We start from the raw sequence: 18,336 nt of genomic DNA, 5'->3' as shown, positions 1-18,336 counted from the left end.
AAGGTTGAGTATTTTAACTATTTTTAAACAATTAACAGCTCCCATCCAAATATCTGACTGGTTATAGCTCTACCACTTAAGTAGCCATTTGTGGCAATCACTGTGACACTAATATTGCTTGGATCTGCTTCTGCTGTGCTGAAAAGAGGATAGAAGACTCCCTAGGTTGTAGACTGTGGATGAGTTGTCACAGTGCATTGTGTCAGCGGCTGTCTCTCTCTAAAGGAAAGACTCGAGCTGCTTTTCCCCCAACAGATTTCCTCCATTTTAATTTCCCTCAGCCTGTGACCTGAAACAAAGCAGCGATTGACTTCCGAAATGGTGTGCCATTAAACACATCTGTGCTTTAAATACTCACTAACTCAGCCTTTATGTGACAGAAGTTGCGGTCCACCGTTGTGAGTTTTTGTGCTTTTTTTTAATTAAATCAAACTTGGGCCAACACAAAGTGAACTGAAAACTGAAAAATGGCATGGCTGCTTTGGTAAACACAGTTTATGTTTCCAATTAAGAATGGAACATGGTAAATAGGTAACAGAATGGATTAACAGCCAGGCATTCATCCTTCACAAAGATCCATTTGTATAATATAGCAACCTTTTGTGTTCTAGAGTTCTAGCAGGTTAAATACAAATGCTATACATATTTGTGTTTTTATTGTTGTTTTCTCATATTCGTAATTAGCATAAAACCGGTCAAACCCTATAGATGTCAAGAAGCTATACTGGTACTTGTGTGTTTATTAATTAATTGAGTTTGAAATTAATTTATTAATGACTAATCATCATGTCATCCATCTCTATATCAAGATTTTATATGAGGCAGTCTGAATCTATAAAATCTCTGAACATCTCTTGTATCTTGTTTTTTTTGTGTGTTTTACAGAAAGAGTGGCTTTGCCTGAACTGCCAGACACAAAGGGCTCTTTCCGGGCAGCTGGGAGACATGGGTCGAATGCCACTGCCAACGCCTGCTCCATCGAAACCAGCGAGCCAGCCTCCCGCTGCCCCCAAGAGTCAGGCCTCCCCTGCAAAACAGCCAACGGCCACGCCGGCTGCACAGGAACCTGCACCCGATCAAGAAAAGACAGCAAAGGCAGAGCTGCCTGCTGCTGCCTCTCCCGCTCCCGAATCTGCCGCGGCTCCTAAGCCTGCCACCTCTCCTCCTGGGAAAGGACTGCAACGGATGACCACAATCGATCAGACACCCCTCCAGAAACCTGAGGACGCGGCCCAGGAGGGGAAGAGGACAGAGGAAGCAAAGAAAGTCGATGTCATGGCAGTGGAGGACAAAAAGAGACCGGAGAAAGAAACTATGAAGGTAGTACTTCCTCTGAGAGTGGCCACTGAATGTCTTTATGACCTTAGTAGCTATACTGTATACATGCACATTAGGACAAAATATTTTTCTAAATCACAGTGACAGACAATATAGTTATACAATATATTTTGGGTGATCTTCTATCTGAAGTCCATTCTAAATTATACTTCAAAATTTCCAACTTTATAAAATGTTGTATTGTTGTGTACGTTATAATAGGCTACTCCCTGTAACTTTGAACACATACAGGCGCAATGAAAAGATATGTTATTACTGCTCCAGTGTATACTAGTGTGTTGTACTTTATTTCACAGGAGAAAGCGGAAGAGAAAACAGACACTTCAGGTGCTCCCCAGGGCCTGGGTGACACAGCATACTCATCAGAGGGCATCTCAGGTTCAGCGGGCGAGATTCCTACAGCCATTCCAAGCAGCCAGAAGGAGCTGTTGAAGGAACCTGTCCAAAAGGATGCAGCTGCTCCAGAAACCAGTCCCACCAGTCCATCAGATTTAGCCAAGTTAGAAAGCACAGTGCTTTCCATATTGGAAGCTCAGTCAAGCACAGTCGAGGGGGAAGATGCACGCAAACTTCAAGACCAGAAGAAGGACAGACTCAGGCCAAAAACGCTGCCAATATCGCCGGAATCTTTCAGCTCTGAGGAGGAGAGGCCTGAGGAACCCCAAAGGGAGGGTGAATCTATAGCAAAAGACACCACTGCCGATACAGCCCCTAGGAAAGAGCGCAAAAAGTTACACGTCCTACCAGAGCCAACCCCAGGCAGGAGGCAGCGGCAGGACTCCGTGGAGGACAGCAGTGAGAGTGAACCCTCGCCTCTCATGCAGAGGAGGAGGAAAATCAGCGCCGCGTCGTCCAGCAGCGAGGAGTACAAGCTGGAGAGCCCGGGCTCCGGAGACGAGGAGGAGTTCATCCGTAAGCAGATCATGGAGATGAGTGCCGATGAGGATGCGTCTGAGGATGAGGACAACTACATCCGGAAACAGATACGGGACGAGGAGCAGAAACGAGAGCAAGAGGAGAGGAAAGGCAAGGGGAAGAGTGTATCTGGCAAAACCAAGCGGCTCCTCAAGAAAAGCAGCGTGGGCCACGAGACCGAGCCCACAAGGCGGCATTCATGGCAAGAGAGTGAGGAGCAAGTGTGCGAGGACAGCCCAGACTCTAAAAAGAGAGAAACAAAGAGCCAAGAGGGGGAGGAAACATCGGCTGAGAGCGGCGGGGGCCTCAGACGGTTCAAAACTATTGAGCTAAATAACACCACAGCCTCCCCATACAATGGAGGAGCACCACAGGGCAGCGAAGAGGGGGAACTCGAAATGGAGAGCCTCACGGATTCGCCAGAGGACAAGTCGAGAGGCGAGGGGTCGTCCAGCCTGCACGCATCCAGCTTTACCCCTGGAACGTCCCCCACTTCAGTGTCCTCCCTCGACGAGGACAGCGACAGCAGTCCGAGCCACAAGAGGATGAGCGGGGAGGGCAAGCAGCACCGCAAGGCCAGGCACAGACAGCACGGTCAGGTGCTCCCGACCATTGAGGACTCCTCTGAAGAGGAGGAGATGCGAGAGGAAGAGGAACTTCTCAGGGAACAGGAAAAGCAGCGGGAGGTGGATCAGCAGCAAGGGAAGAGGAGCTCCAGCAAGAAATCTAAGAAAGACAAAGAGGAGCTGCGAGCGCAGAGGAGACGTGAGCATCCCAAAACACCACCGAGCAACCTGTCCCCCATCGAAGATGCCTCCCCAACAGAGGAGCTGCGGCAAGCAGCGGAGATGGAGGAGCTCCATAAATCATCCTGCTCCGAGTACTCCCCAAGCATCGAGTCTGAACCAGAGGGTTTCGAGATCCACCCGGAGAAGATCCTCGCTGTTCAGAAAGTTTACCAGCTGCCAACGTCTGTCTCGCTGTACTCCCCAACTGAGGAGCAGCGTACAGAAATAACCAAAGACGTCACAGATAAATCCCTAAAAAGCGCAGATGAGGTTTATGAGGAGATGATGCACAAAGCTAAAGGAACCCAAGATAAGAGGGGGACAGAGGCGCTGCCTGAGAAAGAGCCACTCTACGGTGGCATGCTAATTGAAGACTACATTTATGAATCACTGGTTGAAGACACCAGTGTGGGTCAGCAGCAGGAATCAAGCAAAATCCCAGTGCAGGAACCAGTGAAAAAACTGAGATCGCCAGATGAGGTGTATGAAGACATGATGCAGAAAAAGAAGGAGCTGATGTTGAAAGAACAGGAACTGCAGCAAACGCAGCCAGTTAAGACAACACCACTACCACAGCATGAGACAGTTATCGTTAGCAAGCCTACCTACGTGAATATTCCCACAAGTGACACGGCTCCCACAGGAAAGGATGGAAAGCCATTGCTGGATGCTGAGGCAGCATACGAGGAACTAATGAAGCGACAAAGAGTTATTCTTACACCTGGAACAAGCCCAACCCAGCCAACTCCTGAGGTACGAGACTCTCCTGAGGTGGTTGTAGTTCCATCTGGAGGGGCCGTGGAAGACACTCAAGGAGAACCTGTGACGTCTGTAGCTCCTGTTATTGATCAGATGCCTGATGCAACTGTTTCTTCAGACATCTCCCCCAGCAGGGCACTCTATCCCATACCAGACCTGAAAATAACGCAGTGCTCCTCTGGGGAGGAAGATGTCGAAGAAGAGGACATTGTGGCTCCAATGCAGGAGAAGGTTAAGTCATCAGACATTCCAGAGGCTGAAAAGGCCGTAACGAAAGATGAGCAAGCACCAGTCACCACTGTTGCACCTACACCAGTAACAACAGCCACTGTTGCTGATTCAGAGCAGAGGGCTGTCCCACAGCCAGGAATCACTCAAGCTCCAGTTCCAACTGCAGGACCAGCCTCAGTTCCACCACCACCTCCACCTCCAGTTCCAGCCCCAGCTCCAATTCAAGAGGCAGTTTCAGCTCCTGTTCCCACACCAGTTTCAGCTCCTGTTCCGGCTCCTGTCCCCTCTCCATTTCCCACTGAAGCTCCTATAAGTCAAACTCCAGCAGCCCCACCCCCTCCACTTCCACCTCCACCGCCATTGCCAGTCCCTTCTGTTTCTCCTTTGGTGAACACCCCACTGGACATGACATCAGCACCCTCTCAGGCTGTACAACCTGTGTCCGAGGTAGAGGATCTTAGTCTACCAAGACCTTCAGTCCCTGCCATTCCTGCTGTTCCAGAGGCTATCTCAGCTACTCCAGCTGTTTTGCCCACTGACATGCAGCCTGTGGATTTTACTGCAGTTGCCCAGGCATCACAACATACAGTGGCCAGCAGTGTAGTTGAAACTTCTAGCCTTACACATGCTGCTGTTGCAAGTGTTTCAGCTCTACCTACTGTACCTCATTATACTCCTGCTGTTCCTAGCATAGTATCAAGCATTGCTCCTGCCACTGTCTCGACAACTCAACCTCTAACTTCCGCACCCCCCGTACCCCCCAAACCAGTCCTGCTCAGAGGCTCATCTCAGGAAAAGGCAGACGTACCCGTCGCCATGCCACCTCCCCCACCTCCTCCACCACCTCCGCCACTGCCTCCCCCCACCCTGCCTAAGCCAGCTGTTTACCCTAAAAAGCCTCCCATCAGCATGTCACCCATATCAGTGCCAGTGTCAACAGCTGTAACAATGGCACAAGCAACAATAACGACGGCAGGTCCTGGCACAGCAGTAAAGGGCTCAGTGACCCCTACTTACAAACCACACGTTCCCCCACCTGTACCGCCAAAGCCTGCGTCCATCCCAGCAGGATTAATGTTCAGTCATAAGCCAGGGGAAAGTGTTAAACCTCCCGTGGCTCCAAAACCTACAGTAGCCCAGCCAGCTAGTCAAGCAGTGTCAATGATGCAACCAAGACCCACTGCCCCACCTAGCACCACTGCTATGACTTTGAATCTGAGTGCCCCAGTTGAGTACAAAGGAAGTGCAACATCACCTAAGTCACCTTCATCCCCGAGGTATGGGAACTCTTTACATGAGACATATGTTGTCATCACATTACCATCAGAGCCGAGTACACCTGTTGAAGGCATTACAACACAAGCTCCCACCAGTCCAGCTTCAGGATCCCCATCAAGGCAGCTACCACAAGCAACAGCTGCTGTCCCAATTGCATATACCCATTATACAAAGTCGATAGAGAGTCAGGAAATACAGGGTACCGAGATGGTCACTTCCAGCATGAGTCATGTGTACTCTTCGATTTCAACCACAGCACAGCCTGTTGTAACTTTGCCCAACCTTGTAGCCCAGGTGACTACAGAGGTCCAAAGGACTACAGTGTCAGTTGTCCGTGAAAGGATACCTGCAGCGCCCCCAGTGCCTGCACCGAGAACAGCCACTACTACCACCACTGCTCCCCAAGAGACTCCCATAGCACAACCAAAGCCACAAGAGAATGGCAAGGTGTACTATCCTGGGGATATTGTTGACCTCCGTACTTTGAAGGTCAACGCTGATATGGATGTAAAGGGGTTGGATTTATCAACTCCAGAATCAAGAAGCCAGCCTGTCTCAAGCGACAGTGGTGTGCGGCAGACAAGTGCTGTGCAGTCAGCTGTTGTGAACCTAAGCACAGAGGCTGCACCGGCCTCTACTTTATCGTTTGTCTCTGATGGCATAACCATTGTCACCTGCACAGCCACCATAGCTTCCATTAGCGGTGCAGGTGACAGACCTCTGGACCTAGGTCACACTACATCAATGCCTCTACAACTCACAACATCCAAGTCATTTGAGCCTGTTTCCCAGATAATATATCGACCCATTGATTCACGACCCACATCAGACTTTAGTGCAGAAGCCCCCATTAATCTATCCTTTGGAGCCATTACCAGTGCAGAAACCTCAAGGCCTCCTGTAACAGTTGCTCCAGCCAGCATTACCAATGGCACCAGTATCCCAGCATGCATTGAGGTAGGGCTAACGGGCGCTGTGGACTTGACCACAACAAAGCCAGTCCAGACTATGGTTGCTGTTGATGGGTCTACTTCAGCGGTGGTCACCACCGTTATAGAAGATGATGGCAAACCTGTGGATCTTACAGCCGGCAGAAGAGCAGTTTGCTGCGACGTGGTGTACAGGCTTCCTTTTGCTGGGAGCTGCACAACACAGCAGCCAGCAACAACACTGCCGGAGGACCGCTTTGGCTACAGAGACGATCACTATCAATACAGCCGCTCAGGACCCAATGGCATGAGAGGTTTTGGTGGAATGAAATCCTCTATGTCTGATACGAACTTAGCAGAGGCTGGGCTGTTCTTCTATAAAAGCAAAAATAGTTATTATGAGAATGGAGCTACAGAGGGTGCAGTAGACTTGACATCTGGGAAAATATCTGCAGGTCAGTATGATGACATGGCGACAGATCTGTCATTGAAATATCTGTTTCAATTGCCTCCGCTTATTCCTGGTTGATTCCTTTTTTCTGTTTTGTATTTGTTTTTGTTTTTTTTTTTTTTTTTTGCTTTTATTCATTTTTATGTATGTTTTGCATTTTGGCACAATTCTTTTTGTGTTTACATCCACATAATTTTTGATTTCTTTTTTACTCCTTTTTTTTCTTTCACGCACAAATGCATGCCCTGCATGTTTTGGATTTGCATGGTGCTAATCAGTCAGAACTGGAGATTTTGTGCATGGTTTTTGTTTTTGCTCTCCTTCGTCTGGAAATGCATGACTTTCCATCTACAGTTGAACACAGTGCATTGTTTTTTTAACAACTGAGATACTTATGAACCTATGATTGCAGGTGAAATTGTGGACTACTCAAGTAAGGTCACAGGAGCGTATTCTGCAGTGACCATTCCTCAGTTTTCTCAAGCCAGAATAACTCCTGCCGTGGGGACACACTTTGGTACAAGCAGTGTGTTGAGATCCTCGAATGGAGTTGTTTATTCTTCAGTGGCTGCACCTGTTCCATCCACATATGCTATCACCACCCAGCCTGGATCAATATTTAGTACGACATACAACACCTTGTCAGGAATGCACACCAGCGACACCATGCCCTCTCTCTCAAGTTTGCAAGACCAGCCCCTCCCAAGGTCGTACAGTTTCTTAACTACTGCAGCTGCAGATCAACAGGTGCCCATCAACCTGGAAACAGGTGTGTCAAAGGAGGGGCTATCCACAGCGTTCACCGACATCTCCGCCACAGTGACGACCGTCCCCGACACGTACACGGATGCGTCGCTGGAGGCGATTGCGGCGTCGCTGGAGGCCCTGGCCTCTCCCATGATCCCTGGCTCAGACGAGAGCACGCAGCAGTACCAGATGGAGCGCGAGTTCCTGGAGCTGGAGAAGATGAAGCAGCTGCGGCTGGCCGAGGAGCTGGAGTGGGAGCGCCAGGAGATCCAGAGGTTCCGTGAGCAGGAGCAGCTCATTGTCCAAAAGGAGCTGGAGGAGCTGCAGACCATGAAGCACCAGCTGCTCTTCCAGCAGGAGGAGGAGAGGCAGGCTCACCTGATGATGCAGCAGGAGACATACGCCCAGCAGCAGCTCCAGCTGGAGCAGATCCAGCAGCTCCAGCAGCAACTGCAGCAGCAGCTGGAGGAGCAGAAACTGAGGCAGTTGTACCCGTATGATCCGGCGACAAGTTCTGAGCAGGTCCTACTGGACACACAGTATCCTGGGGGGGAGGGTGGCCAGTACTGGCCAGTACAGGATGAGAGTGCGGCACCGTCCACGGTTGCTGGCCTCGAGCTTCCACAGAACGCAACCTGGTACACGGTGCCCACTGAAGGCGTGGCTCAGTACATACCAAGTCTGCCAGGCTCTGAAACAGCGCTTAAAGAGACTGAAGGGCAAGAGCTTGTTTCTAGGGTACCTGGGCAGTATGACGAGCAAGGCACAGACTTGTCCAACAGGAAGATAACGGAGAGCGGGGTGCAGACCGACGATGAGGATGGAGTAGACAGGGCAAGCACAGGAAAGAAGAAGCGGAACAAGAGGAGCGTTGACTCTAGTGTCCAGACAGACGACGAGGATCAGGAAGAGTGGGACATCCCAACCAGGAGCAGGCGCAAGTCGCGCTCCAGCAAGCAGGGCTCCAAGGTGTCCAGCATTGCCATCCAGACCGTGGCTGAGATCTCTGTCCAAACGGACCATTCTGGGACAATCAAAAGGCCATCAGTAAGGGCCCAGATGGACACCAAGGTGGAAATCTCCTCACCAGAGAAAACGTACAGGGGAGGTGCCATCACCTGCCAGACAGACACAGGCTCTGGGAGGACATCTCCCCAGAAAGACAAGAGGAGGCCGACTCCCTTAGAGATAGGATACACCACACATCTGAAGGCAGACTCCACTCTCCAAGTAGCCCGATCCCCTCCGAAGTCCCCCAAAGTGCTCTACTCGCCCATATCACCCATATCCCCAAGCAAATCCTTAGAGTTTGTTCCATATGAGAAATCTGTCAGCGACATGAGCCCGCAGAAAATACTAGCCACAGAATCATCCAAGGCTGCTCCCACAAGCCCACGGACACTGAAGGCCATGCAGCGGTCCATGTCCGATCCGAAGCCACTGAGTCCTACATCAGAGGAGAGGGCAGCGTCAAATTTCCAGTATTCAGATGGGTACTCAGTAAGTATATTTCCATTTTCTCCTTAGCAAACACTCTCATCCAGAGCAACTTGTATAGCTTATACGTTTATATAATATCCATTTATATACAGTAGGTAGATAGTTACTGTGGCAATTCAGGTTAAATACTTTGCCCAAGGGTACAACAGCAGTGCCCCATTAGGGAATCAAACCAGAAACCTTTGGGTAACAAGTCCTGCACCTTACTAGTATGCAACAATACTGCTTACTTCTGTAGCAAAATATTGAACATCATGCTAAAAATGGTATATGGACATATTTTTGGGACAAGCATAATATCACTAGAATTAAATAAATACAGAATTAGGATGAGTATAGAGTTTCCACCTACTGTTCTGGAAAAATACTATTTCATCAAAACAAAGTAGAAATGGGGGGGTGGAGTGTTATTCCTACATTAATTCACTTTTGTGCTGCTGTGAATGAAGCCTTCTCTGTCTGTGGTGAGTCTAATTTTAATATCACGCCTACCTCGCCTACCTCCCTTCTGGCTTGCCAGACTGAATACATATACAGAGATGTTCTTGTGAAGGTGTAACTTTCCCAGCGCAAACACAGCACTCAGATTTGATTCTTAGTTTGCACAAGCATCCCTCAGGACAAAATAGCTGTTCAGAGTCATCTTATGCTAAGCTGGAATTTAAAAAAAGAAAGACAGAGAGAAAATTTATAATGTAAAGTTGTAGAAGTTAAGACAAAATTCCATACTCATATGCACTCCATGAGAGTTTACTGTATGGAAATATTATTATATTATGACTTTATGATTGTGATCAAAAGTGGGATCCTTATGCATCTTGTGGAGGATGTATTGTGCCTGTAGGAAGGAAGTTTGTGCCTGTATGCAGGAAGTTAATGTGCCCACAGTGGGAAATGCAACAGCAACTATTTCCAGCTTCTCACTCTGCAGGGTTTTACATAATTGACAATTTGCATGTTCACTTCATCGTATTATCATAAATTGATCACGAGGAAAATTGGGGACAAGGATTACTTTTGGCGTGGTTAATTAAAGAGAGCTTTTCATTTCCATATATTTAGGCTTTAACAGTTTTGTCTTGTTTTGACTTTTCAAAAAAAAAAGTCATCCATGGTGTTTTTGTTGCTTTGCTTTTCTCCTTTTGTGAGGTAGCATGATATGAATCAGAGTTGGGAAATTGTTTTGAAAAAGCACTTTGTTTCATAATTTCTCAATTTAAATTATGTTTCATTCTAGTTCATTTTGAATAACAATTCACTTGTCTCCCATCCCTCCAGAGGTCAGTATGTAATGCCATTCAAGTCCATTCACATGGCTTTTGTCCTGTCTGGGTTTGAGTTTTCTTGTTGACCTTTCTATGAATGTGTGCAAGTTTCAACATACTGCTATCCACTCTGTGTAGTGCTGTATTTCAGGAATATTGGCTTGTTAGCAAATTATGCTCTGGAAGGGAATTGTGCTGACTTGTTTTTATTCCTCTCTAGAGTCTTGTAAAAAAATGAACATCATAGTTATGCTTAATATATTGGGTTTCTTGTGTAAAGTGCTGATAGTCTAATGTTAAATTATCAACTTAGGTCTCCTGCTGCATGCTTTTGGTAATGATTATCATTTTGTTTTTTGTTTTTGTTTTTTTGTTTTGTTTTGTTTTTTGTTTTTTTTTCTTAAATTTGCACCCTTAGCGATAATACATAAAGTTGTTCACAGGACAGATAAATTAATAAGGTGCTCTGCTGCAATAATTTGTTTCGGGCGAAACTACAGATCTAGTGAGTTCCCTCAAGGACCTAATTTGGTACAATATGAAAATAGGTTAGTCTCTCAATTCAAGGCAGTGCTTTAAATCAACCTTTCTGTGTTATTCTGTATACTATGCGTATTTAGATTCATGTTAAATTCTAAGCTCTTACTATTTGCCAGCACTGCTATTTTCGTCCCTAACATACTGTGTTGGGATGGAAAGGCACAAACTCACTTTAGACTCCTTGCTTTTTTAAAGGAATGCTGGGAAAAACAAACACCACTGTGTGATATGCATGTTGATACTGGCCCACTCCAGTGAGGTAGAAACCAGTTTTCTGCCTGAATGCCCCCAGCTTTGAGAAAGCTGCTCAAACATATGAGGTGTCGGAAAAAAAAAGACAAAGCTGAGCTTGCAGGAAAATATTGAGTTTCCTAGAATCTATAAAGGCTTAATGTGAATGCATTAGTTTTGTCTGAAGGTGCCTTTACACAGGTACCATTTTAATGCACAGTTCTTAGTATTTATTAGTACTGTGTGCTATAACTCAGAATGCACACTAACCTGTGGAACTCCTTAATCAGTGTAATACTCTGTGTGCTTCTCTCTCCACACATTTAACAATTGTTTTTATCATCTATTCAAACTCAGACATGGATGAAAATGATCTGTGATTAAAAGTGATTCCAGTTCTTTAACATGCATAATATTCTACCTCTTGATTGTGCATACTTTTTAATAAAATATTAATATCAGGTTACTTTGAAGCTATTAACAGTGAACCTAAATAACATTTTCGTTTTGCTCGTTTTGTTTCATTGTCTTTCTCAGGGCAAGGGTTCACAGAGTAGCACCCCTTCAGGCACTCAGAAGAAAGTGAAACGCACTCTGCCAAACCCACCCCCGGAGGAGGAGTCTGCAGGCGGCCAATCAGGGTACAGCACCGGCTCTGCTCGCAGACGCCTCTGCAGGAACACTACCATGGCCCGGGCCAAGATCCTGCAGGACATCGACAGGGAGCTGGACCTGGTGGAGCGGGAGTCCTCAAAGCTGAGGAAGAAGCAGGCCGAGCTGGACGAGGAGGAGAAGGAGATCGACGCCAAGCTGCGGTACTTGGAGATGGGCATCAACAGGAGAAAAGACGCCCTGCTGAAAGAGAGGGAGAAGAGGGAGAGGGCCTACCTGCAGGGCGTGGCCGAGGAGCGGGACTACATGTCCGACAGCGAGGTCAGCAACATCAGGGAGACCAGGGGGAATGGTCACGGGCTGGAAAGACCAAGGACGGCCCCACAGTCCGAGTTCAACCAGTTCATCCCACCTCAGACCCAGCCCGACACTCAGTACGGCCAATCAGCAAGCCCGTACACTCCATACCAGTATGTACCACAGACCCAAACCACCACTCAGTACCCCCAGCAGACTCTGTATCAGCAGCCCTCCCTCTACCATCAGCAGGTCTCTCCATACCAGTCCCAGTCCATATACTCCTCAGTGCCTACGCTGTCCTACCCACAGACATCTCACCAGCAATCCCAGCAGCAGAGCTACCAGCTCCTGATGCAGCAGAAGGCCAGGCAGACCACGCTCTCCGACTTGGAGCCAAAGATCACCACCAACTACGAGGTAATCCGCAACCAGCCCCACATAATGGGGCCCTCTTCCACAGACGCTGCATACACCATCCCCCACCTGGCGGGAAAATACAGCAACCTGGACCTGAGGCTAGGCCTGGAGGAGAGGGGCAGCATGGCCAGCAGCCCCATGTCCAGCATCTCCGCCGACTCCTTCTACGCCGACATCGACCACCACACGCCAAGGAACTACGTCCTGATTGACGACATTGGCGAGCTGACCAAGGGATCCGCGGGGCTGTCCTCCAGCTTCACCATCCCTGACAAGGACCTGGTCAAGGCCGACCGACTCCTCCGTGCCGCCGAGGCCCGCCGCTCCGCCGAGGTCTCCGACTTCCTGGGGCCCCTGCAGGCGTCGTCCAGGCTCCATTCCTACAACAAGCCGGAGGAGGACGCCATGGAGGAGCCCTACGAGCTCAAGCTGCTGAAACAGCAGATCAAGCAGGAGTTCCGGCGGGGCACGGAGGGCCTGGATCACCTGACCAGCCTGCCGCACTACTACCCTGGAGAGAGCAGCTACCGGCACTTCCCCAAAGCTGAGAAGTACAGCATCAGCAGGCTCACACTGGAGAAACAGGCTGCCAAGCAGCTCCCTGCCTCAGTACTCTACCAGAAACAGGCAAAGCATAAAAAAGCTCTCATGGACCCTAAAATCACTAAGTTCTCACCCATACAAGAAAGCAAGGATTTGGAGCCAGATTACAGTAGCTACCTGGGCTCCACTGCCTCTTCGGTCACCGGCCTCTCCTCCAGGGCGAGGCTACTACAAGATGAAATTACCTTTGGGCTGAGGAAGAACATCTCCGACCAGCAGAAGTACCTGGGCTCCACACTTGGAGCTAATCTTGCTCAGTCTCTGAATCTGGGGCAGAGTCTCAATCTGGGCCCGACCATGCGGTCCTCTCTTCACGACGACACATCGTACCCCAGCGGCAGCAGGTCCAGGCCCTCCTCCAGGCCTTCCTCCGTCTACGGGCTGGACCTCTCCATCAAGAGGGACTCGTCCAGCTCCTCCCTCCGCTTAAAGACAGAGGGTGAGCCCTTGGACTCCTCGTTCAGTACTCCCTCGGTGAGAGCCAAACCCACCAGCCTGCCCATAAGCCAAAGCAGGGGTCGCATCCCAATCGTGGCTCAGAACTCCGAGGAGGAGAGTCCCTTGAGTCCGGTAGGCCAGCCAATGGGGATGGCGCGGGCCTCCGCCGGGCCCCTCCCACCTATATCTGCAGACTCAAGGGACCAGTTCGGCTCCAGCCACTCTCTCCCTGAAGTACAGCAGCACATGACGGAGGAGTCCAGGACCCGCGGCTACGACCGGGACATAGCCTTCATGATGGATGACCTGCAAGGTGCCATGTCGGACAGCGAAGGTAAATTGGATCTCAGACTGTTGACACGACACAGTGCTGTGGATCTGCATTTCATGCATGTACCTGGTTGTGTTCACGTCTGTTTATGTAAGCTATGATTTTCTTAATGTCCTTCTTGGTGTGCTTACTTTTTACCTTTCTTATGATTATAACTATTTCCTCTGATTCTTCAGATTCACTGACTGGAATGTGTGCTCTTGATGCATGCTCTTGTTTGTCTGTGTTTGAATATAATACACCTTACTATATGTCTGAAACTAATCCATATAGTGTACATACACTGTTTTCTTTGTGTTTTCTTGATGAGCATGCTGTGTTGTTTGCAAATCTGATTCATGTCACTTAAATCACTTGAAAATGTTTTGTTTATTTATGACATCACTTACAGCATTAAAGCGGTCATATAGAATAGTGAAAAAAAGTGATTACTTTATATTGTTATGAAATACAAATACAAGAAGTGCCTCCCTCATAAACTAAACACTTAAAAACATTCTCGTTAAAGGGAAAGTGAATCGTTTTTTCTGGAATAAGACAAATTCACTCTCAAGCAGACAATGTGTAGCAACTCAACCAAAGATGCAACAACCAAATAGCTCAGATTTCACTTTAACTAAATGAAAGACAAAGTCTTCATACTCCTCAGCATATTCATATTGATAGCAGGGTTCAAGATTTTAACTTTGAGTCTCTGGATGTGTTTGTGTAACACCTTGTCCCTTAAAGAGGTGAAAGGTGACATTACAGAAAAAGGTAGATTTAAAGTCTACAGTAAATTCAAAGTAATATTTTTCAATGGCCTTTCAAAATTCATCCAGGTGTTTAGTTCTCTGATAGAATGTGTGATGTTACTTATGGTTATATGCCTATGTGATCAACAGTGAATAAAAAGTACTGTGACTGTGACAATAATACACTTTAAAGCACAGTATAGCATGATATAGCTGTTTTGGATAGAGTTCCATAATGTAAGCTTTGTTATAAAGGCTATATTTCTTAACCAGAAAAGACACTCCCCTTTATGAATGTAGGTCAAGAGTACATGTACTATATGTGACATTAGAGCAATCATGTATTGTAATCTTATCTGTAGATTTAAGCCACAATAATCAGCATAATGACTTTGCTGATTTGGCTGAGTGGTTTTCTAGAGCGTCTGCTTTTGCATGTCATTTGCCATTAAGGCACAAACAGCTTTTAATGACAGCTTATATTCAGTTGTGCTGATGCAACTTTGCACATGTTGCTGTAATAGTACAGTTTAGTATGTCTCTGCATTGACTCTGGTCAATAAACAGATGAATTAAGGAATAGATCTAGATAGTCTTACCTGTGAGCGGGTGAAGATCTACTGCATTTGTGTTACCAGTTATACTTTCAATAGAACCACATTGTTGCTAAAACAATTATTTCATATATGATGTTTTAGATAATCTTTCTGTTTTATTTGCTTGCTAGATGGTTTGTTTTCATACTCATGCATTCCGTGCATATTACTAGCATGAGTCAAAGCTATCCCTCCAACTTTAATACTACCATTTCCTATAAATGCATGCTGGTGTATGTAATGCTGTGTATATTTCAATTCAAATAAAACAATAATCATTTGCATGTCTGACTTTTGGTTGTGTGCTGATAACTTTGCATGGCATTCTTTGCTGATTGAATGCATACAGGACTATGTCCTCTTTCCATTCACTTTGATTGTGTGATCCTAAAGTGGGGCTGCTTTGAACATACTGCCTGTACAAATCAAAGCTGTTTTTAAAACACATAGCCCTGGATTCAATCAATACTTGCCCTTTACTTTGACTTGCAAATGTGACTGTTAGCATAGCAGTAGAAGCACAAGAACAATCAAAACAAAAAAGTCAACAAAAAAATCCAGTGATCAGTAATTAAAAAGCAGGCTGGGATATATGATATATGATATAGGACCAGGTAAAACAACTGAAATCTCATCATCATATGATTCGGCTCTGAAAACATTGCTTCCTATGCTCTCATCTTGGAAAAAAAAATGTCAAGAGTGTGCTTTTTGTATCACCAGTCACTGGATTTTGCATCTGTGCTGCTGTTGTGCAGTATTTGTTTTAGTTTTTGCTGGTAAGCTCCTTCTTTGGTGAACTAAATTAACACCACATTTCAGTCAATTCAGAAGTTTTACTCAATGTGATTGTTCCTTCTTTAACACATTTTTATTCATTAATTTTGATGGTTGTTGAAGTGTTTTGAGCTGATCACCACTGCGGGTGAAGAAAAAAAGCAACTTACATTCAATTTATGAATCAAAGTTAAGAATTTTGATTTGTAAGTGACAAAACAAGAAGCATTTAATTACTCGGAGTCAAGAAGAAGGAGCACTGGGTGGCATAATCTGAAAAAAAGCAAAAATGTTCACTCTGAACAACTGAACAAGAGTATACCGTACTTCAAAAAATTCACAATTTTATGTAAGAAACAAAAAATGAAGCATAAATTTGCTACTTAAAGTAATGGATCTAGAGATTTGTGGCTTCATTGAGTCCAGGGCTATTGAAAATATCGTCAGCCCTACTTTAATGAGTAAAAATTGTGGAATATTGCATGTGAAGTCTGAAGGGGCGGAGTTCTATATCCATGTGGGGGGCAGGGAGTGATGTTTACAGTACTGTATGTTGATGATTGTGGTGTTCTTGTGTTCATTTATCACCAAGGTTTTGTTTAATCCTCATTAGTTTCTGTTTTTTCTCATGTTGAAAGACAATCCAAGTATGAGTATCCCCATTTAAATGTATTATTTAAGGATCATGTTTTTGTGCTTACTTTCATATTGCTAATTTGTATTTATTTTGGATTAAAGGGAACACTAATGTTCTCTTTTATGTACCGAATGCCCCAGTGTGGATATTCCAAACATATTTGTATCTAATACCAAACATGTTTATACTCTGCTTCTTTTTTTACATACAAATTTGCTAGTGAGCAATGGTCCTTAAGCTTTATGTAGAAGAGGATAAAGCACTTCAAACATTAAAAATGATAAAATGACATACCTACCATATAAAAGTATTAATTTGAGTAGAGATGATGCAAGACACTGGCATAAACCTATGAAAATAGAGTATTAGTTAACTTATGCACTGGACCATTAGTGCCTCACTAAGGCATCATCTACTAGAAAGTTAATACTTCACCATGCGGGATTCTATGCTTTCCCACAGTGGTTCCTTCTTAGGGGTATGTGCTGTGCATTAAGTAAAATGTTGTGTATACTTCTGTGTTGAGGTTTGTTCTGCTATTGATTAATGCACCATTGTATTGTCCCTGCCACATATCCTTAGCATTTGTTTAACTTACATTTTGCCCCTTGGTAATACAATTTGTTTGAAATTTCATAATGAGAATAATTTCAGGGGGACAGGGACTGAGGTTGCATTTTTCTCATTGTGATGAAGCACGTGCCATAAATAGCTTGATAAACCTTTTCATAAATAGGAAATAACGTGCATGTTGAAAAGGAAACAGTGGCACTTGAATAGACGTGTAGGGGACAGATGCTAGGAGCGGTGCTCGCTGTTCTGTTTACACTGCAGGAATCACTAACCTTGTCTTGTAGCGGTTTGCTATTTAGTTGCTAAAATATAACTTTACCACACAGCAGGAGTCCCCGGCTGGGAGGCAGAAGGTGAGAGTTACGTAACGTAATCCCATAAAGCATAAATATATTCCTGCCATATGTCTCATGGTTTGATCGAACTGCATCTCCGTGACACACTTCTGACCCATTAAGTGACTATTCATAACCATGTTGCACCCAAAAGCTCAGGGATCTCTGACATTGCATATCTGAACACGGTCATGCATTCCTGTGTTACCACAACAGGATATGTCTGAATGCAAAATATCAGGTCCCCTCCTCCCCCCATGGTTGCCATCTCTGTCCACCTGAACCATTGTTCCCCAGCTTGGTCGAACCCTTTCTCCTGAATTGTTAATGGAGGCTAATACAGAGCACCCTTGTGAGCTGTAATGTATGTAATGAGCTTTACACATTTCGAGAGGCATATAATTAAAATTGTTGCCTTTCTATTGTTCCATAGGCAATCAGCCTACATACTTTCTGAGGCTCACTCTATTTACAGTGATAGCTGAAAGTTCTCTAAGGTGTTAAAAAATGTAGTGCTTCAAGGTCATAATGCTGGCAGACAATCTGTGCTGCTGATCTACCTCAGCGAACATTTCAAAAAATTCATCGTCAAATAATTCTTGATATCTCTTTTTGAGAGACATCCTGTTTAATGCTTTGCTTTTCTTCACTCCTACCATTACATTATGTTCCATCTTATTAACTGTAGAAATAAACCTGCAGCTTTTTTTGACTGCACTTGAATTCCTTTATAAATCCTGCTTCCTACAGTAAAAGCACACAATCACATTAGGATAGAACCATCCACAGCAAAGTTCCAGTAAGCCTTATGCCTGCCTCATCAACAGTTAAATAACCCGATGAAATTCAAAGCCTGCAATTAAAAGAAAGCCTAATCAACTGTTAACAATGACCAAGATATGGAATTTGATACATTTTTTTGTATAGGCTTAATGTTTAAAATGAGTTCAATTCTATGCCCCATACACTATTGGTCTGTTCCAAGAGCAAACACTGAGCTTCATGAAGTTG

General features: G+C 45.7%; 1 protein-coding gene across 1 annotated transcript in view; it reads left to right on the top strand.

Moving 5' to 3' along the window:
• Positions 1-18,336, top strand: part of pcloa (piccolo presynaptic cytomatrix protein a) — an 87,535-nt gene that overhangs the window by 31,360 nt on the left and 37,839 nt on the right. The window contains exons 4-8 of the mRNA XM_036518419.1: positions 886-1,320; positions 1,635-6,693; positions 7,102-8,936; positions 11,510-13,676; positions 17,317-17,343. Coding sequence (XP_036374312.1) covers positions 886-1,320; positions 1,635-6,693; positions 7,102-8,936; positions 11,510-13,676; positions 17,317-17,343 — 9,523 coding nt within the window. The remainder of the gene's footprint in view (positions 1-885; positions 1,321-1,634; positions 6,694-7,101; positions 8,937-11,509; positions 13,677-17,316; positions 17,344-18,336) is intronic.

Source organism: Megalops cyprinoides, chromosome 23 (assembly GCF_013368585.1).
Source record: "Megalops cyprinoides isolate fMegCyp1 chromosome 23, fMegCyp1.pri, whole genome shotgun sequence".
Lineage (NCBI taxonomy): Eukaryota > Metazoa > Chordata > Actinopteri > Elopiformes > Megalopidae > Megalops > Megalops cyprinoides.
The sequence above is the reverse complement of the archived record's forward strand: the minus strand, read 5'-3'. Positions and strand labels throughout refer to the sequence as shown.